General features: G+C 35.3%; 1 protein-coding gene and 1 long non-coding RNA gene across 4 annotated transcripts in view; one reads left to right on the forward strand and one right to left on the reverse strand.

Annotated features, from left to right (window-relative positions):
- The window catches only part of LOC149078994 (cell adhesion molecule Dscam1-like), a 260,024-nt gene that overhangs the window by 87,446 nt on the left and 149,929 nt on the right, over positions 1 to 22,649 (reverse strand). For both annotated transcript variants that reach the window (XM_089241240.1, XM_089241239.1), the window contains exons 10-14: positions 20,623 to 20,742; positions 20,320 to 20,493; positions 12,054 to 12,201; positions 9,961 to 10,109; positions 5,478 to 5,612 (exon numbers count right to left, since the gene is read on the reverse strand). In XM_089241240.1, coding sequence (XP_089097366.1) covers positions 5,478 to 5,612; positions 9,961 to 10,109; positions 12,054 to 12,201; positions 20,320 to 20,493; positions 20,623 to 20,742 — 726 coding nt within the window. The remainder of the gene's footprint in view (positions 1 to 5,477; positions 5,613 to 9,960; positions 10,110 to 12,053; positions 12,202 to 20,319; positions 20,494 to 20,622; positions 20,743 to 22,649) is intronic.
- Positions 1 to 22,649, forward strand: part of LOC149078995 (uncharacterized) — a 75,698-nt gene that overhangs the window by 47,948 nt on the left and 5,101 nt on the right. The window contains exon 3 of one of the 2 annotated variants that reach the window (XR_016193873.1): positions 20,596 to 20,676. The exons of the other annotated variant lie outside the window; for it this stretch is intronic. This is a non-coding gene — a long non-coding RNA (uncharacterized LOC149078995). Of the gene's footprint in view, positions 1 to 20,595; positions 20,677 to 22,649 lie in introns of those variants that run through there. 2 annotated transcript variants of the gene reach the window in all.

Raw genomic sequence — 22,649 nt, forward strand, 5'->3', positions numbered from 1 at the left:
AACTCAACTTCATAATGATGCGTTACGGTGATTCGCTTAATTTACACGCTTCTCTTACTCGCATATGGTACTTACGCTGTCTTCGATTCTCAAGATGCATTGCTCGATTGTCTAATGTTTCCGCAATTCTCGGAGGCACGAATAGCAAGGGAGGTTTTCGGCGGGGCCGGGTTCGAGTTTACGCAACTCAGGGCCGTAACTGGAGGACGGACGAAGGGGAGCAACTACCCCGGGCAGCAAACGGGTGGAAAATCTTAGGAATAAAAGTTGAAGGGGAAAAAACCCGTTTTACTTCAAAAAGTGCTTTTTTTTCCCCTGATTTCTACAACTGTAAAATAAAGTTCGCCTCTGTTGACATAAATTCCAGTTACGATCCTGCAATCACCCAAACATTTTTTTGAGTTCTGGGAGGGGGGTTGGAGTCAGTTCGATATAACAAAAATATTGTATAGGTATCAGTGACGTTTCCAATCGTTTGACAGCCACCGTCGGCCCGTCATTTAAGACACCACTGCTCTTCACCCGAAATTTCCTGACTATGTTTGTGCGACAACCCCACCGACCGAAGTCACCAACAATACAACAGTCAAGGGCAGCGTTTCTCTTATTTTTCACTCTCGCTGAACCCCATGGATTATATTTTTATGTATTTTATTTTTAAAATACCTTATAGGAAACACTTGAAGTAATATCAATGTTCCACAGAACCTTTTCGTTTACCTATATGTTCTAGTAGTCACCTGTAAAATTTCTATAGTCCAGAAAACGCTTGGAACACTGTAATAATATAGAAAAAGTCCTTTTTAAATAATATTCATATATTCTTCACAACATTGTACTACGTATAAATATTTGTAGTAATATAGTCATCACTTTTCGTCTCGAAACCTTTAGTGGTATCTCGGGTTTCGAGGGATCCATAGAACCTCGGTCGACCAAAGACATAGCAGGAAAGTGTAGGCCCCTAGACATAGGGGCCTATTAATGTTTGCCCCCCATGTTTGCGAATCGCAATGTTTGAAAGACTGTGATTTAGTCCATTAGTCAAAGTTGTAACTGATTTCACAAACCAACCTATTTGAAGTTCGAGGAATGCCAAATAAAAGTTCTCGGTTTTTTTTTTTCTCTTCTATCCTATCACTGTTTCCAAGTTATGTCATTTAAAAGGTTGAGAGTAGTTTCTGAAACACCCGGTATTAACATGTATCACATTTCGTGATTTTTGACTAGCATTTGTAATGCGCTTCAAATAACGCAGGACTTTTGGTAATTACAGTTTTGTGTGACGAAACTTTTCCAGTTATTACTAAATTTTAATACAATTTGAAGTCACTGAGTCAAGTATAAAACGTAGGTGTTCGAACGTATTCAAGCATTCTGGATCAATGATACGTAGTAGTGCAAAATCAACGGAATTAGAGCTTTCGGCTCCTCGTTCTTATATCGAATAACTCACCACACAATGTAAGGTATTACATTACAAGCTTCCCCCTGAAAACACATTTGCATGAGAAGAACATTAATCATTTTTTCTACGCCTGCTTCTTTGTGTACATACAGTATAAGCTTTGTATATCGCATACGCATTAGGGAATAGGTATGACTATGCTCACGATTCTATAAGTTACTCACCCAGACCACGAATATCTGGCAATAGAGCGGAGGTAAATTTGATAAACTGTGAGGGGGGGGGGGAATAGGAGGAGCTTCCGTTGTATATGTGTGTGCACGTCTTTAATGTGAATCCGCGTGATTCAATTTCCTGGCTATTCAAGCCGAAATATGACAGAGACGTAATTCAAGCTCGCGCTCCCGTACCACGAAATGGATCTCTCTTCTTATTTTAATTTTTGAATTTCTCTTTAAGGGTTGTGACTGGATATATTCAGTTTTACGCTTGAAAACCGTTTCATATTATGCATCTAAAGGTTCATACACAATTCAAGTACTACCTTTCATACCGTAATATGGGACTACTCTGCACCGTTTTTGAGAGCTTATTAGGAAAAACTCACGCTAAGCATAGCAAATATGCAAAATGAATTTTTGAAAACGATGTTGATATATTCTAAGATAATGTAAGAACAGGTTGCCGTAAAAGGCCATCACAATTTTTTTTTAAATTGGTGCGAAGTAACACATAGGAGCGGGTTACTTTGCACATCCTTATATATATTGGTTATTTCTAACAAAGACAGTTTCACTCAGAACATTTCCATCAAATTGCTATCGACCATATTATGATAAAAATAATAAGCAGTGAATGGCAACTTTGAAAGACATTTAGTTGCTAAATATAAAAAACAGCATTTACATTGTTATTAAGTAGTTGTTTGACAGCAAAAAATAAATTATTTTTTTTTCCCTGGTTAAATTTTTGGTGAAATCAAATAGCACAGATTGTATACCAAACGATATCCAGCATAGCACAAATACATGAGTTAATCTATAACGTTGTCTATATAGGTTAACTCATGTATTTGTGTTAGTGATACTTATCCTGCCAAGAAAAATCAAACCCGTTTGGAAATTTTCATTAGTTAGACGATAGGCAACGATGAATCAGGATTGCTGCAATCGGTGACTTTTGCAGGATTGGTGCAAAGTATCATCGGATTACCGTACGTGGTTTTCTCATACATTTTCTCCTCATAGTGAATTTCGACTAAACAAATCGGATTTTATAAGGGAATGCCTAATCGTAAATTTCACTTTTGGTTTAAAATATTTATCCCTCGAAGTTAGTTATAAAGAAACGTTCCCTTTATAACTAACTTAGAGAGAAAGAGAGCTACAAAACTCACGTTAATATGTCACAATCTACATTTGGACATTATGTAGCCGTTTCAGTGTGATAATAATTCAGTTCTTTAGCCAACATTTCATGATGTTTATTCAGTATACTCCGTGACTTTTTTTGATCACTAAAGTGATTGACGTTTCTATGTAGAATGTTCAGAAGATGTCAAACAAGGCTCTGCGCAACCCCCAAACATTGAAATCGTTTTAGCGAGATATCGCCTTGCTTTTTAGCTGGAACATTTCTCAAACAAATCTCACTCCATTACAGTGATTGCCATCCTAGTTAATGAAAATAGCTTCCGTTGGCTGTGCCATTTTTTTCCAGAATTCCTGTGAAAGGTCTATGTTTCCAGTTTCTGATGTCTATGCAAATCAGACGGATTTGATGTTTCTGCTATTGCCGAAACTTTCTTTTGGTCACTGCTAGAGGCCTTCCCACTAATGAAAAATATATTTCCCTTATCTTATTTTTGTCATACATAATATTATAAAATGGTCTTCGGAAAATTGTTCAACTGCGTCAAAGTTACTTAATCCTCCGTATAAGCACAAAAACGTGTCGTTTACCGTCCAGTCCGTATTATTTCGTGCATCGAAATTCGATGAACGAATTAAACAGGATATCATCAAGTAATTGGGGGAAGTTTGAAGATTTCATTTTCTGCATATTATTTGGTGTATAATCACAAAATTCTACAAGTGAATAGAAGCATTTTTTTTCTATTTGATTGTAAATTGAAATATTATTTCTTATTCATTATTTCTTTTTTTCCTTAATCGCATTACGAGGTGAAATTTGGGGAAACACGTAAACGATAACACAACAGTTTATTTTTATCATTCCAATTTCAGCGCTGAAAATCCATCCCTTTTGTGTCCTTAAGAACTCTTGTTAATTTTGGCATCAATCAATTTTTTAACATTTCCAGATACACAGCTCTCACAGCGCGCTAATCACAAAAAAAGGTTCTCACTGTTTGACGCCATCTTACCAACTACCACTTCTAAACACCATATGCACCTCGTAAACATTCCTCTGAGGAACTTCTAAGGAATTGGTGTATTTTGGAATGTGCTGTGTATGTGTTGTATGCCTAACATGAAGTTTATGTCCGAGAAATTTTTGTCATGTTTTAAAGAAATACTTTCATCCATACGAAGGTTTTTAACAGCTGGCTGATGCAAAGATATATTTAGGAAAGAGAGAGAAAATTCAACTGCCTTTGTGTTGAATTGAACCTACGTCCTTTCACTTTCTGGGTGAACGCACTATACTACAAAGGCCACGAAAAATATCACAATCGGAACGAATGTCTCAAAAAAAACCTTCGTACGGATAGCGGGGAGTGACATCATCCTCGGATACTGTCACTGCCTTCCAAATTCAGAGGTAAACAACTCAGCAGGGTATTTCGCATGTTGCATAGATCTGATTGATCTCTGCGGAAGGACGTTTTAAAATGGAAAACCAACTCTCATTCACGCCTTAGAAAACCATGTAAAACCAAGTGATGACCGCTATGCCGTTAGTCGTGTTCGAACCTGGGTCTTTGCGATGCGAGTCCTACACGACAGAATAGCTGCCATCTCACCGACAATGGAACAATCACTTTCCTATATTGTAGCCACAAGAGAAACCAAAAAAAAAAACCAATGAAATATTCCTCTTCTAACATGAAACTCTTGCAAAGAGTTTTTAGTCCCCACTATTTCAGAAATGAAAAATTCGTTAAACCACTTAAATCATTCTTAGGTATTCTGCACAGGATATTTGATTGATCCGGAGACTCTCAGATGTAAGATTAAGGATCTTATACGAGCTGGATCACTTAAAGAATGGTCGATCACGTTCACTCATAGTGAAACAGAGATTTTCTTAGTAGAATAAAAATAATTATGGCTCTCCCTGGGGTGTATTTAAAAAGTGTAAATCTGTAGAAATGTATGCTATATTTCAAATATATATGCTATATTTCAAATATATATGCTATATTTCAAATATATATGCTATATTTCAAATATATATGCTATATCGTTTTAACAAAGAGTTGTTCAAAGCTAACGGCATTCAAATTATAACTGGAGATATGTTTTAAAATATCCATAAACTCGCTTTAAAATCCTATAATAATTTTCCAAACTTCTCTACAACGTATTCAGTCATTAACTATCGATAATTACTTAATCGATACGTCACTGTTTTCGAGAAAAATATTAATAAGTTTTCTGAAATATTTTTTCTCACAAAAAGAAAGAGATGAAACTTATCATTTCTATCTGAATCCATTATCTCAATGACATGTTTTCTTCTCAATTCTTCAAACCTTTAAATGATCGAGAATTCACACTGAAGATGTTCCGTAGAAAAGCGTTTTTAATGATACTAAATTTTAAATTTTCCGTAAATCAGAATTTAGTCTCGACTAAGACATTTAATATTCTATAACTGCAAAATAATAGAAAAAGAACACGATATATAATGTTCGCATTTATTTTTAAATATGGTTATTTTATAATAATAAAAATCTCATGCTGTATGAAAGATTAAAAGCAACAAAAATATTTTTTAATTAGCAATAATGTAATGATGGAAATTATGCAAAAACACCTTCTCATTTATTATTAATATTGCTTTAATAATTCATAAAATTAGATAATATGTTTTATATAATTACCATTTTCGTCCTTATAATGGATCGTGTATTGTGTTATCGGACTGTTTCCGTTATAGGCGGGTGCGTTCCAGGACAGCTTGACGCTTCTACTCGTCGTTTCGACCATGCGGACTTCTTGAGGAGCCGATGGTGGCTCTAAAACAAACAATAGAATAAACACATGTGGTACATAAGCTAGATTTCTTATGTATATCATTTGTCTTGACGTGTAGATCGCCCCTAGAAGTATTTCGTTGGAGTCCCGGACCACCCTGTATATGAGAATATTGTGTATTTGGTGACATACATACATGCATATCCAATAGAAAATCAATTCGTAATTTGTGAATTTCGTGACTAGACGCTTTTCGACTTCAAACTCTAATGGAAACGCAAATCCTTATTCTCATAATGACAGGGGATTAAGTTTGTCAAAGAGGTAATGATTAGAAAATGTACTTAGCGATTTCAACACGAGATTACGTTAGCATATTGTAGTAATGAAATCCCGTTTTGGAAATGACCAAGTGCACAGCCGTATGGAGAAACTGTCAAAATTTTCTAGCATATTGCAAGCGTGGAAAAGGAGTTGTTTTAATGAGAATGCACAGATACTGTACTCGAAAATAGTGAATTTATACTCCAAAGCACATCATCAATCCACAACTCTCGTAAGTTCCTTAAGCGCCCATAATGAAAAAAAAAGCTAGCCATAATAACGCCGAACATATAATAAAAAGTTTCAATTAAACGAAAATTCTGCTTATAGTTATTCTGGAAATACATGATTGCTGCATGAATACAGCTGCTTGATTCGTTGTGTTAAATAATATTATCAAAAGAAGAATATCGAAGATAAATGGATATTTTTTTCCCGAACATCGACAAAAAAACAAAAGAAATGTAATCTCCTCAGTTGATTTAATACGAATAATTTTCTCTTTATTAAATTCATCCAAATTAATTGGAAGATAAACATGGGCACCAAAAAAGAAAGAATTCAAAAAAATTGTTTATTTTTACGCACGAGAACTTTGGAACATACCCTAGTCATCATTACAAGTAAATCGATTAAAAAATTTTACACGATGACATCCAGTTCATCTGCTTCTTTCTTATTCTTACTTCGATAAATTTCTGAAGAAACAACGTTTTTCTTCTTTTCTTCACCTCCTTATCTCCAATAAGGAAAAGATTGTTTTGACAGTGTGTTGTCAAGTTACAACATTCAGAGATGATGTCGACGGACACCAGACATCATGGCCAATATCTGCTTGGAATAAAAGCCGTTGCCGTAATTCTGGTTGTTTTTTTTTCTTTAAAAGAACCATGGTTTTTGTTTTTTCTTAACTCACTTGTGCCTGATGATTTCCAAAGTATAAGTTTTATATTATTGAACAGAAGAAATTGGAAAGTGAGAGATACATTGGTCATTGAGGGCGTTTTGCGATTAAAAATTAAAAAAAACCAGACCAAGAATAATAGCTTTTATTTTGGTAAGAAATTGAGCTCTTCTTATAATCATTAACACCAGGTAATTTGCAGCTTTCAACAGTTGCTCTTTGTGAGTAAAGTTCAGAAGTTAAGAATATGCCGGTGCAGATGAAGGAAATATAGTGCATTTTGTGTCACATTATCTTCTCACTGGTATTGAGCCACGTGAGGCGTTTGCGGATACGTCTCCTGTCCTTGAAAATAATTGTCCATATCGGTTCTTTATTTTCAGACGTTATAAGTAATTCCCGATAGAAAATTTTGCAACTGAGACCAATTTTCACCAGAATTGATTCATTTTCATCAGACTCTGCAAATTACGCCGTTGCTGGGGGGAACAACAGACATAGGGTTAAGCTGAAGGGTAAAGGACATTTGCTATACAAGCTGTTAGTGTTGTTGCATTACATGTGTATATGCCATTCTATTAGGTTACAGTCAAACTCGGTTAAAACGACCTCGGTTGTAACGACACCTTGGCTATATCGTCAATAATTGTTGGTGACGGCTGATTCCCATGGAAAATAATGTTAATGATATTTCCCTTTGTTAATGTTAATGATATTACCTTGCTTATAAGTTGATGAAAAAGCAGCGACTTCGGATATAACGACATATTTTTTTTACCTTTTGCTCCCGTTTTTATGACATTTTTTTTAAATAATTTCAAAAACCACAGCTTATCACTGACATTCGCTACATATTTGTCTGTTATTTTAGTGATAACTAACGATGAAAAAAAATATACAACGTATTACGTCCCTACGCTCTGACTTGTATATTGATATATATTGAAAATACATAAATATATATTTTTTTTTTCATAACCTCTTCGTTCCAGAAGTGCATGTATGTGTTATTACAGTTTTAACAGTTTTTAAATTTTTTAATGGTTTTTAAATAGTTTTAATGTTTATTTTTTTCAAGTTAAGACATAAGATATGCGTAAGGGTATCCAACAAAAATGGTAACAGTAAAGTAAACGACCCAAATTAATTAATTAATTTTTCACAATTTTTTTTTCCTTTTTAAAGTTTATTTGACATATAACAAACACAAATCAATCGAAAAAAAATTTAATGGTTAGTTTTGTCTCAGGTTTGAAGAGGATAAATACAGTTTCATTCAGTGAAGATATATGTACCGAAACTGTTTTATAAGCAATAACGAGCTATTTCGCTGTCATTTAGACGAGACGGCGATTTCAGTGCTTATGATCCTAATTTCCCGCATTTTTCTCCGTAAATTATGGTCACCCTAATCATGAAGAAATTTCGGGTGTATAATGTAATATTTGATTGCATCTTATTACATTTCTCATTATTGAAAGGTGTCTTGAAAACATCAACCTCAGTTATAACTCAAGTTACAACAACTCGGTTATAACGACAAAATTTTATAGAAACTTCGACGTCATTATAACCCCGTTTGACAGTATTTATGTGAGGAAAAACCTATCGCTATAGGTGTATAATCCGATCCCCAAATAGCAATAAGCGCATGAAGGAATCAAATGCTATCACAATTACTGAAGTTTTAAAATTGAATTCTAAAAATTTAGAATAGCATTGTGAAAAAGGAAAAAAATGTGGCCGATTCATATCTGAATTCTCACAAGAACACAAAATAAGGTATCGGTATTTGAAGACGAAACAGAGACAGTCGCAGTTGGATGCTCCAAATCTGTGAACAAGAGTGCAGTTGCTTCACCTTAAAGCCGGTCGACCACTGAAAGCTACTATGAGCAAAAACAAGTCGCATGAATGCGCAAGACTACTATAGCGCTCTCGCGCATATACGTGACTTGTTCCGAGACTTGTTTCAATCCTAGTGGCTTCTAGTGGAAGGCCGATCTAAGTGTGGTTTGATCACTTAGTCGCACCACGGTCATTTTCTGCACACGAGTGCTAATTAGATCGGGACCTACAATTTATTGTCGATTTCGAACGACAGCCATTTTTTTATATTCAAAAAGAAATTAGTGCGCTAACCCCTCGACAGGGGACTCCCTGCGATATGTCGGCGTTTCAGTTGTGACCCCGTGTCAGGAAAGTTTCTGCCAAGGACGAACTGAGTATCGAACTCACGACACCTCTAAACATCCTTTTGTACTTTAGGCGAGTATCTTATCGACCTGGGCTACCTCGTCCCCCCCCCCCCCGCAAGTGTTATTGAGCGAAGATGTATTCGAAACATAGTAGAAAGTTATAGAAAAATGATGTGCGATTTTTTAAATACACCATGATTTTTAAAATTCAAAAACTTTAATTAAAGTTGGGGCTCAACTCGTGGCAATTCTCCAGCTCACCTCACAAAACAAAAGAATAACAAGGGGAAATCAGATCTGAAGATATTGGGTCAGGAGATGTTTCTGTTTTGGACAATCTTCCGTGCTCAATACACGAAAATTTGTAGTAAAAAAATCACCCGATTTGTGTTTTGAATTTTCTTCCTATAGAAAGTCTTTTCACAGCTGCAAGCCATCTGGTGTTTATTATTATAACGAGCTGAAGTTCTCGAGATAAAACTATAATTCTCTCAGTTTCAAACTATCATTCTCGTCTTTTCTCGGGTCATAAACCTTACCTGAGAAATCCATCCATAATAAAGTATCTTCTTTCAAACTCCAGAAAAATCACCCAATATGGTGTTTTGGAATATGATATAAGATATTTTGGTCGTATTGGCTTATGTGAATATTACTTATGTGAATCTTATATAAGTTCATACTATCGATAAAATACCATATGGAATTTACAGCTAAAATCTGAAGTTTCAATAACGGCTCTGAAATAATTTTATTCAAGAAAAAATATATTTTTAGTAATCTCATAAGTTAATTTATTGGTTCTCAAAAATATCAATGAAATCGGTATCAAAACTATGCTTTGCATCATCTTTTGTAGTTTTAACTCTTTATAATTTGAATGAGGAAGCACATAACAATGGCATTGATTCATAGAAACAAACAACTATACCGACTCATTCAAGAAGAAAACGTGAAGCTAACCTTGGACAATGAGTTGAATGTTTGTGTCGTCTTTGCCGTAAGCATTGGATGCGATGCAGCTGAATAGAGCCGAATCTCTCCGGTCAGCTTCTCTGATTATAATCTCCGAAACGACTCCTTCTCGAGATTCTGTTTCCACCATCTCGTATCTGAATAGCAATGGAACAAAGGAAGTCAATAAGTTTTGGCTATTTGATTTACTTTAATTGTAATTCAATGTGAAGCTTCTGGGAACCATACACGTATGATCATTATTGGCTTGATAAATGATGTGGAAAGTGTGCAAATATTACGGAACGGTCGGGAGATATGGAATACTGGGTTTTCCCCGCCTTCAAATATTGTCGCCAAGTGGAACAGGGATGAACTACCTCCTAATATTCCCATGATGCTCTGCAGCAGTGTATCTTAATCCGTGGCCACCTGAAATATTTTAAGTGACCATGAAGGGAAATCAAGTTGAAGGAGAACAATAATAGGCGGCTGAGTAGAAAACAAAATTCGTGTGATCAATCATATATATTGCTGTCCTGCCCCTAGAGGCATACAGCTGGTCCTGAAGTTCAATATTTCAATCAATCCCTCTCAGCACAAAGAGGATAGTACCTTTTAAGGGAAATATGCTGGAAAGAGGTTCGACTAATTGCACAATCCTCAGCAGAACTGCCCATACAGTCGGGTTCATTTTTACGCCGGTGGCTAACCAGACACAACCCAGGAATCTCCACTACATGGGGGGACTAATTATAAAGAGATGTGCTATGTTCCTCGAGAATAAGTGCGTAAATTGGTAGGGAGGGTCTTCCACCGAGATAGGGAACCCTGGTGCTGTTAAGATGGTCCTCTATCTATTCAGGGTCATCTTACCCCATGAGCTCATCTGGGTATGGTCTGGGCCTAAATTTTGTTAGGGAGCCTACATGAGGAGATCTGGTACCATGATTTTTTCGAGCGCAAGTAAATATGTAAGTTGTTACTCCTAACTAAGCAAGGTACCCTCAGAACATCATTTTATCCGAGGTTCCATGACGTTGCGATGGTATCCTTATGTACAGAACCCCGGCCACTGTCACAGTCCCTTCTCCAGAACCATCACTAAATCAAAGGTCCTTATTTATTTTATTTTCATTTTAAATTTACTCAAAATACCAATTCAACGAGTAGGAAGGTTCTCGCTCCTGGATGAGGGTGGAATGGGCTCTGGATAAGATAAGAGAATAAAAAAAAGTATGGTCGGGGGGGAACGGGCTTAAAAATATTTAAGAAACAGTGCTCTACAGTCAGCGTCGCTCGGTCGTATAATTACATTTATAAAAGTTCTTTTATCCATTACTTGAATAGTTGTTAATAGTTTAAAACTAAGTACAATATACGTCACAAGTTTAGCATTTTATTGTGTTGCACTCATTTCTCGGATCGCGATTCTCTCCAGTTAGATGGGACGCTATTTTTTTTCAAAGATGCTAATATTTAATACCATGAATGTCATCTGTGAGTTGGATTAGAATATCTCTTCAAAATGGAAATTTGAGGAAGACAGAAGAGGAGAGGTGTCTGGGAACATTTTACTGGTTCTCTTTGGGTCCAAATGACTGTTCCGAGACAGAAAAAGAAGATTGCACCAGTGACTTTTTTGCAAATACACTGACACCACCATCATCAACAACTATGGTAAACTATGAAACTATCTTTCATTGTCATAAACTCACCAAATTTTTTTTATCGCTTTTAGTTAGTTTTCTTCACTTTGAACCATCTATTTCAGATCACTCTACTCTTTCATAGAGCACCATGCATATCATTTTTTAAAAATACCTTTTTTCGAGAGGGTATTTACTGTTAAAACACCATACATTTGTCAATGCAACGACAGGGATCCTTATTTATTCAGGTTTCAGACTCCTATCATCTTTTAAATTATAATCATCAAAAAAAATTAAAAGTAGTGTTTCATAATCACCAAATATATATTTCTCATATTTAAATATATATATCACTAAAAAATGTGAATGTTATTTATTTGTGCAGTCCGAATCTCTCTCTTTCGATACAACAATGTTATATGTTTAACAATGAAAACTGGGTTTGAGTACCTATGATTAGCTTGTGTCTTGATGGCAACCTTGTCTTTCATCCAAGCAACTGTTATTGGCTTGTCACCAAGAGCTTCGCATTTTAGACGGGTGTTGTGACCCTTTCTGACCATTTCTGCGGTGAATTTTGATCTGAAATGTGCGGCAACTGCAATATAAACAATCATATCATATAATTAATGTACTTCACGATGTTGTGACATTCAAAACGACTAACATTAGCTAGCATATCACAGCTTTCACTTATGGAAACACTGAGATAATTACGATTTTGGATTCAAATCACAAAAACATTATTAAACACTCGCAAAAATAATATATACAAGGTTGTAAGGAAAGTCGCTTTGGCCACATTTTACTGGCGGACTGTTGATCAAGGGGGTTGTAGGGTTATTAAAATACAAAGACTAACTTTTATACGGATACCCTTTCCTCAAAATCTCAGAAAGTTGTTGCCCTGTTTCTTCTGAGGCCAACTAAAAAAAATTCGACGTTTTAAGTGCAATATTCGCTGAGATATTTGAAATCAAATACCAGAGAAAAGTTGGTAAAAAAACAGCGTAAACTAACTGATCCACGCTTCTTTTCCTTATTTACGCTTTTCTTACCAAATATTTCTCCAATTTTTGAATTTGAATATCTCAGTGAATATTGCACTTACAAATGTGGAATGTTTTTATTGGCCTCAGGAGAGACAATGCAACAACTTTCTAATTTGGTTTTTGAGGACAGGGTGTCCGTATAAAAAGTTAGTTTTTGTATTTTAATAACCATACAACCCCTTGCAATGTTGACGTATCTGAGGTCTACACGTTATTTAGATAACATTTCTAATTGGAAGTATGCCTCTAGGATCAATGTTTTTCCAGTAAAATGTGGCCTAGGGACTTTCCTTACTGCCCTGTATATAAATATCACTCGCTGCTTATCTTGAACCGTGATAAGATGTGCCAAATGTCTACGATGCATCGTATGAAGCTGCGAGCCGTGTTTGCCGTTTTCGCGCAAGTTCAACCAGATGTCGCCTACGAAAAAGGGAGGAAGTGCATTGTCCGAGTCCGTTTCCTCGGTGAAGGATGAGAAATTCATTGCATCTGTGCCATCAAATATCAGGCGAACTACTCAAACTTTACTAAGACGCATTTCCTAATAAGGCATCAACGTGATAGATTCATCTGCATCGAAGGCAGATGACAGTACTGTCGCACCTTGCTTTACATGTGCCTTTTGCTTGACGCGTACACGGACCTTAAATTTATGCATACACTCCGCCTGTCAGATTTCGGGATGCTTGCCTGATTTTGTCACGATATGGTGAAAGATGAACTAATATGGATTGACGCTGTATCTATTCACTGTGTATAGTCTAGAAATCAAATCGGAATCATTAAGCACCTATACACGAACTGATATTAATAATCGGGGTAATTCTGAACTTACGCTACGTATGTTCTTAGAGTGGTAAGTCCTAAAACACCCATTTTTTTCCTACTATAGTTACAAGTGTGTTTTTAACAATTCTTATGCTAACAATTTTCACCTACAATAATGAAATTGTTACATCTTTTTCTTCTAGTCACAACACTAGAATGATATTCCAACCCTGTCGAAGAAAATTTCATTTCCATACAAAAAAAAATTCTACCTTTTTTTGTATTTCCTTTCCAATCAGCAGATAAGACACAGAAGAGAAATACTCTCTTACTGTATATACCGTACGTATATTGTTCACCAATAAAAATTAAACAAAGAGGAAAAAAAGGAAAAATTTTTTTAATTCCAACACTGTTCCTTCCCCCTCCGTTTTCAAAATGTGGCAAAAGATTCCACACTTGGCAACTCTCTGCAGCTGAGCAACGAGTTTTAAATTCCAGTCAGAAGAGGTGCGACTGAGATCATAGTGCCCTGCTTGTAGGGCCGGATCAACGCAGGGTCGACCGTTGGAGGAATCACAAAAATGTTCTTCTCGGAAAATTTTGAGAAGGATTTAAATTGACATAAATTCATTGAAATAGCATATAAAAGGTATTTTTTCTTCCGTTATTTCAAGTTTTTTTTCACCGGAATATTAAACTATCTTTTTTTGAAATTTTTGGTCGGCTTTGGGGCCATGGTCCTCTATGCCCCCTCCCTCAGTAAGCCTCTGCCCACTTGCGATGTGGTAACCTGTGGGTCACGACCCAAACTTGGTTCGAAGGGCTTCCGAGAAGCCGTACAAATCCAGTTACAGTCCTGTTAGAAATACAGGACCGGTGTGGGTTTCCCTAGTTTTGAAAACTAAACCCGTTAGTCGAGAAGTTGATCATTTTGTAGGTTTTGTGCCACAGATGAAAAAGTTTGAGTTGGTGAACTTTACTTGCTCATAATTCTTTCACCGGTAACGGGGACTGTTCGAGTTGCCATAATTAAAAATTACCGCTTCACTTTTTCAGAACTCATTAGAATGTCCGACATATGCAAAAACCCCAGCCACAAATTTATGACCAAAATTTCTAGGATCAATGTTGCAATTTACACAATTTTTTTTGGCATACCAGTAAGAAGATTTAAGAAATGTGCTTTAAAGAAAAATCACGTTACAGTTCGTGTGTTTAGTTATCATCTAGAAGTTTTCTAATCTAATAGTGCATCAGAAGGATTGCTAGAACCTAAAGCGTCATTTCAGTCTATGCATTTCTGTACAGAAGATGCGTTATGGTGTGCTCTCTCCTTAAAGTATCTGGGCTATATCGGTTCAAATCACCCCGTGTATGCACCGGCCATCGAATCGTTCAATGAAATATTTTTTATCTATTTCTTCTGGTCTGGCATTTCCGATAATACTGAATTCAGCTAGTGTTCATATTTTTTGTGGTGTCCCACTTTAATATTTGTTTTCTTTCGCATTCTATTAGAAACACCGCAGCCGTCTCTAGCTTGAGTTATTTTATTATAGTTGTCTCTCCCAACAATACACATATTTTTGCTCTTCACTTACGAGTCGAATGGTATTACTTTCCAGAATGCAAATACCTTTAGGATCACCGATTCCGAAATTCTCATTGACGAACGGCTTAGGTTTTCTGAAAATTGCCCATGTGGGTAAAAAAGACGAATAGAATGCTGGGTTTAATTCTCAAAAGGTGTTTCCGCGTTCTCTTAAAGTGATCCTTCCACTTTTCGAGGGGCTTAGTTCGCCCTGGACTGAGTATGTCGTAAGGTTTATTTTATCATAACCATTAGTTTATATTAGTTTTATTTTTGTGTGGATTTGTTTTCTCGTGATAACTGCTCTTATTTTGGGTTGTATTTTTGTTATGTATGATATTTTTATGTTTTGAGCATCTTTTTTTCCCTTTACTTCGTTGGGCATTTTGTCTGTTGTGGAATTTGTATTTGTATGTTCTTCACTCCCCCATTAGCTTTCGACGTATATTTTTACTTTATCTAATAAGTTTTTATTTTTATGTTTAAAAAAGGGTTCAGCTATTTATTTTACATACAGGCAGTCCACTTTTCTTCTAGTTATTTTATATAAAATCGGATAATACTTTTTTTTTCCTATTTTAAAGAACTTTGCTATAAAATACTTGTAAAGTGTCTGTACTATGTTTTATAAATGAAGTGAGAAATGTCGGCCCGAATAAGTCTGAGGGTATCTAAAAAGAAGCTTAATAGTGTCCTTTATCAAGTTTTATCACGACGTTTGGTAACTGTCACGAAGATTTATCTCGTCTGAAGATAAGGCTTAGTAGTTCTTTGAAAAGACGTGTCTTTTGCACAAAAAATCTCATTATTTTTTCCATTCTAATGAACCATATCTTGAAAAAAAAAAATTATCAATTAGAATTTTCTACATTGATTCTGAGGTATAAATGAGAACTGGTATTGAACTGATTGCACTGGTATCAATATTTATACAGACGTATATAAATTTATAGCCTCAAACTTCTCTCTCCGAAGTTGATCGGAACGATATAAATGACCATTAGGAGATATATCTCGTGAGGAAAATTCACGTAAAAAAACTAATTTTTTTAAAAGGTGTGAATTCTTCTCATCGAGAGAATCTTCTACTCAGTTTAAATACATCTAAAAAATTCTCGGGAAAACTATTTTTTTCCCCTTCTTCAAGGTCGCCGCTTTTATGGTATTTATAATGATACATTCAATTTAAAAAACGAAGTTTCGATCGACGGACCATAGAAATTCTCTTCTTCTCTCTAAAGAAAAAGCTGGGAAAAATGAGCTCCAAAGCATTACTCTCCCGATCACGAAACTGATAAAAGCGTTTTAGAGTATAAAAAGTGCGCCTGAGTAAACAATTTTTGGAAAATATTCGTTGTACACCAAGGTGTTGACCTTTAGTAGAGTGTGGGCACTTCATTGATTTGAAATCATGTGTCGTGGGTTACTTAATTAATTAAATGATCTTGACCAGCGCCAAAGGTCACTCAAGTGATCTGGAACTGTGCCTTGTGCCACTGAAGTGCTCTCTAAATATGCCGCATAGATCTGTAAATAGCGGAAGATCAAGCGATCTGGAACTGCGATGCGGGTCACTCAAATGATCTGGAACTGCGATGCGGGTCACTCAAATGATCTGGAACTGTGCCGAATGCCACTAAAGTGATATGGAACTGTGCCGCAGGTCCCTTAAGTGGTCTGTAAATGCGCTGGGGTCGCAAGTGATCTGAGATTGTGGTGCGTTCAACTTGAGCGATTTGGAACTGTGTCTTGGATCACACACTAAAAAGTTCTGTAATTATGCCTTGGATCACAAAGATGGTCTGAACTGTCCCTCAATTCACTAAAATAGTCTGGAACTGTCCCTCAATTCACTAAAATGGTCTGGAACTGCCCTCAAGTCACCTGGGAGTGTGCCACGGGCTACTTAAATAATTTGTGAATATGTCACGGGTCACTCGAGTTATGTGAAACTGCATGCACCGCGGGTCACTCGAGCGATCTGGAAATGCGCGGCTTAGTTCATATTTACAAAATTTTGTTTGAGGTCACGGGCCACATCAGATGACTCCGAGGGCCACATTTGGCCCGCTGGTCATGGGTTGAGCATGTATGTTGTAAAGGAATTAATCGTGGTGAGAATGTTTCAGTGCATATAAATTTATTGTCCCAAACTTCTAAAATTAAATAAATGACCATTAGGAGAAATCTCTCGTGAGAAAGTCCACGGGGGAAAAAAAACTCTTCTTAAAAGATGTGAATTCTTCTCATCGAGAAGGGAATCTTTCACTCACTTTAAGTACATCTAAAAAATTCCCAGAAAAACTACTATTTTATTTTATTTTTCCCCCTTCAAGGTCGCTTTTACGGTATTTAGAACGGATACATTGAATTTGAAGAACGAACTTTCGATCGACGGACCATAAGAATTCTCTTCTTCCCTCAAGAAAAAGCTGGAAAATGAGCTCCAAAGCGTTACTTTCTGGATCACGAGACTGGTATTCCAAAAGAAAGCAAGAACAAGACAAACACAAACCATTTCTTTTCTTTTATATGCCTTACATGCCTTTTCTTCTCAATCTACTCCTCCCTTTGTTTGCGCGTTATTGGAGAAGAGAGAGAGAGAGAGAGAGTTTTTCTTATTTTTCGGGATTTTTTTTTTTTCTCCTCTGGATACTATCTTCGCCGCCGTCTTGGGGAAAAGGCCTGTTACGACCGCGCATTGTTTTCCAAATGGTCCATCGCTAGCCCGTGGGTAATGATACGGATCAGTCTCTTTAAGAACATTCCCTTCCAGTATCCTCCAGATTCTTATTTTTTCTTGCTATTCCTATTTCCTTTTTTTTATACATATATATATATATATATATATGTTTTTGGAAGGACAACACACCATCCCCTAGCGTCACCCATACAGAGATGATTCTAGATGCACACCATGGGAAGCTTTTTTTTTTTATTCTTATTCTATCCCAAGGAGTAACTAGGCTTCTTTCCATATCCTTCTTCTTCACTCTCCTGTTTCTCTCGCTTCATTAACGGGACATTTACTTTTTCGTATCTAGATTTTATTATTTAAAACGAGCTAATGCGATGCTCTCTTTCGTCTCTTTTCTTTATTTTTCCTTTCTGAACTCCTTTTTTTTTGGTTTCTACCAAGGGAAAAAAAATCAAATAAAATACCCTTTTAGCATTTGAAATTCGTTTCCCTATGCTAATACGCAGCTTAGATATATATTTTTTTTCATTATTTCAGATTCATTATTCGAATTTTTTATCTTTCTTCCCTAGTGTTTTTCTCTGATATATTTTTTTTAATCATTATTCTACTCCTCATAGCATAGCATTAAAGATAAAAACATGTATTATAGCGATCCGCATGGAATGAGAAAAGATCCCGTAATGAATAGTAATTATTGTAATTAGTAAAAATTTCTTCTTCTTTTTTTCCAAAGATATTCGTAGGAAAAATTGTCACGTAAAGACGCGTACATTAATATAAAGTTTTTGGTTCTTTCCCCTGAATATATCCATTTATATTTTTTTGTCTATTTTACTCTCTAACAGAGATAATTACTAATAAAAGGTAATGAGTATACTTTACTAGTAGATTGGAATGAATAATTCTCGTTTTTTCTTGTATTGTATTACATTTGGATTAATGAACTGAATAGTGAGGATTAATTTCCTTTCTCGCAATATTATAACGGATTAATTAAGTAATGTGAATACTGTTTCAACTCGAATTTCCTTTTATCCTTTAACTATGGAAAAAAATAGTAATTGTCACTAAAAATATATCTCTCTGTATTTTGTAGTGCAGTCTGAACCATGGCTCGCTATTCAGAATAATCCTTGTATTATAAGGAATAAAACATCCACATATATGAGAAGCAAAAATATTTATATATATATATTAAATTATTCAAATATGTGTATTTGAAACCTAGATTCATTGAGTATTTTAAATTTTAAGTTCTCCAGCTAACACATATTTTCTTCATATTAAAATTAATGCATGAATTTCTCTGATAGAGGATTCTAAAGTTATAGATGCATAATGTTTTCAACTTAATGGCGTTTTACAATCGTGGAGTGATTTTAAATTTTGAGAAAAATTTTAAAGCCATGATAAAAATAATAAATTTTAGTTGCTTATCAATAATTCATAAACCTTTGAATCTTTAAAGATACAAAAACTATATTTGACAAAATATTTAAATCATTTTTTGCGTGTGTTTTAATTTTTGCTATTTCTCAAATGTGATATGATAGTAATCATCTTAGAGGAGGTACATAATATTATTTATTCTCTTTATTTCATTTTCATCCTTTATTCCTCCTCAAAGGTGCGTATTCTCTGAACTTTCTTGTTCAAGTTGTAATACCAAATTTTACAGCTTTGCTTCATTTTCTGAAAAACACCAGTTTTAAAACTAAGAAAATCAATATGAAAACGATAAAATATTGAGAAATTACCAAGCATTACGAATGATTTATCATTTTGCTCGTTTCAATATTGTGGATGTATCATTCTAATTTTTTTCCCCGAATCAAATTACATTATGAACCCATTTAATCCGAAACCACATGGCTTCAATACAGACGAAATTCAACAATATCCTAAAAATAAAGACTAATAGCTGCAAGCATTAACTAATATTGTCTGATAATAGGGCGTTTTTTTTTTCTCGCTGAATGTGGTTCATTTTCAGTAAATACGAGTGTGTCTGGAAATTCGATCGATGGAAGTGGGTTGTTACACATTAACGAAAAATATGATGATGATAGTAATATTGCAGGAAAAAATACTTTTTTTTTTCAATTAGTCCGTAAAATAAGAAACGAAATGCGTTCGAAAATAAATTAATCATCCGAAACTAAATTCACCAAACATTATTAATTTTTGACTGAATGGTTCCCACATACATAACATAATATATCAATTAAGTTTTTGTCAGAAAATTTGTCTCGGTGGTGGATATTCAACCACTGAAGATGTATTTTTCTATTTTATGTGGCCAAGTTGCTGCATGCGCCCGAATTTTCCGTATTATTTACTTACCTTACCTGTGGAATTTATTTCAAAAAAATGCACCAAAAATTGAAATCAGTTTTACCTGTTTAATGTGGCGCGTTATATCAAAAAATATGAACGAACTCAATTTGTTATTCATGAAAACAATTTGATCACAGATATTTTCGTACTATACTAATGTAGTACTTTTCTTTTGCCCAAACTGGGTTCGGGCGGCACAGATAATAAATTAAAAGCGGATAAAATTCAAGACATCGATTTGAAAACTGAGCTTATACGAACCGTTTACTTTGAGGTTCACAACTTTACTAAGTCCTTGACCGATCCCATTTGTCGCTTGACATAAATAATATCCAGCATCGCTCTCCCGAGCGTTGGCGATGGCCAGTGATCCGTTTTCAAAGACTTTTATGTGCGGGCTGCTGACGATGGACTTAAATTCCCTTGGACTTTTACCTGTAATATATATTTTTATTGACAGATTTTTCGTATAAATTTGTAAATCATTAAGATGTCAATTACATCAATCGACAGATTTTTTTTCATAATATTTTGTAGAGAAATTCGTAAGCACACAGAACTTGCCTTCAGCTTTCCTCCATCTCACCCGTGGTTGAGGAAATCCTTCAGTCTGACAATCGACGATTATAGTCTTCCCTCTGACTACAAACACATCCGATGGCTCAATTACCCAACGAGGAGGAACTATTGGATCGACATGAAGGACATTAATCATTCAGGTGTCAACAAAAACAAATTTAATCATGCATCGACGTAAAAATGACAAAATTACATAAATATATACTGTATATATTAAAGTTTTAAAGATTTAAAACATCAGAATGTCTCGGATATTTATTGAGTCGATGTTGGTACACACATTTCCATACTACCTTTGAATATACTTATAAATCTATGTTTCTTTCCAATAAATCTGCTCCATATAGTGAGCTCATTTATATTCGCAATAATTAATTTTTGTCAAAAATATAACCAATAACTGAAAATCTAGAGCAAATATAACTTGAGTGTTTTACTAAGAGGGTTTCGATTTCTAACGATCATATTTTAGTGAAACTTGGTACTTAGGCTGTAGAAAAGAAGTATTTAGACTATTCAGATCATCTAAAAAGATATATAAGCAGATATATTTTGTAGAATTCTACCAAAACTCGTTCTTTCTTATCGAAATGTATTTTGCAAACGATAAATGGCTTTTGTTCAGGCCTGCTTTGACACTATGCAAGTCTGAAACCAGAAAATTAGCATAAATTTAAGTTTTACCCTTTACTCGACTGTATTGCTCAAGCAACATAAGTTTTTTGTATTTTTCAAGTAACCATCGTTTATTTTGAGCTCGTTTTCGCCTTTATGCTTTTAAGCAACTCCTATGCATCCAATTTTCACTTGTACCTGTTTATAAAATTTCTACAGTCATCAGCAGAATGGCTCGAAATAAACGTCTCCTGTTTGTTGACAAGCTAAGCAATGACGATTGTTAACCTTTGCATTTTGGAATGAAATACCCTCATGTGGAGAAGAGATATTGCTATGCATTCTTTAACGATGATGGTATAGTTGGAAAACAATAAATGCCATTTCTAGCCTATTCTAATCTATGTGGATCAAATGAATACAATGTGTTCTCTGTATTCGAGAACGTCCTTACTTTTTTTTAATATTTACAACAATTTTTTTGTCATGTAATAGCATTCAGGGTACCTCATTTGCTTGATATATAACCTCAAAGAAATTTCCCCCATCGATATTTCAATGCTTACCATCTGGTGAGAAAAGTTTCAGATTTATGGCACTCTGAAATCTCTGAGTAGCCTAAATACCAAATTTCAGAGCTTCAGTCACTAAATTGCTTGCCAGAGGCCTACAAGTACAGAACCTATTTTAAAAACACCCTGTGCATAAGAGGAATAATCATTTTTCTCTTTATATATATATCGGCTTTTATTTCTTGACTTCGAAATGAATCCAAAAAGAAAATAACTCGAAAAAGTTTCACTTCTTTCCCCCAGAATTCTGTTGGTAGGATCATTCTGGAGATCTGTGATCACCAGATGGCACTGAACCCATTTGATGCATCCCTCTTGACAGTTGTATTTTTTCTAAAGTATTGCCTAAACATTTTTATCCCAGTCGGAAATTCCCTACTTTTCAGTTCCGTAACTTCTAAAGTCAATTGGTACTCATTTCTGAACTTTTTTATCGGCCACCAGACAGAATACTAGACTGGGGTAATTTGTGCCGATCCATAATACCTCAGTAACTCGAATGGAAAAGTCAATGTGTTTGGCTCGTTTGTGTTTATAACGCTTATACTGTTCATCAGGATATATCGGTATATCCTCATAGACAGGCATAGGGGGATGAAGAAGAAACTGCTCACCCTAAGAGGGCAATTGCATTGCAGCAGCAGTCGTCATTGCTGTCGATTTTTCTCCCTCCCACAGAAAATGGAATGCAGCCAATATCCGAAGTCTTTTCCTACTGGCAAGTTGCCCGTACTCCGGGAACTCTCTGTGTCTTTTCTTCACTCTAACCACTCTCACTCCGTCTTTGCCTGTTTTTTTTTTTCCATTTGCTTACGAGGGAACTGA

The sequence above is a fragment of the Pholcus phalangioides genome, unplaced genomic scaffold (assembly GCF_987345545.1).
Source record: "Pholcus phalangioides strain wild (caught in Gottingen) unplaced genomic scaffold, Ppha-v1.0 ptg000013l_1, whole genome shotgun sequence".
NCBI lineage: Eukaryota > Metazoa > Arthropoda > Arachnida > Araneae > Pholcidae > Pholcus > Pholcus phalangioides.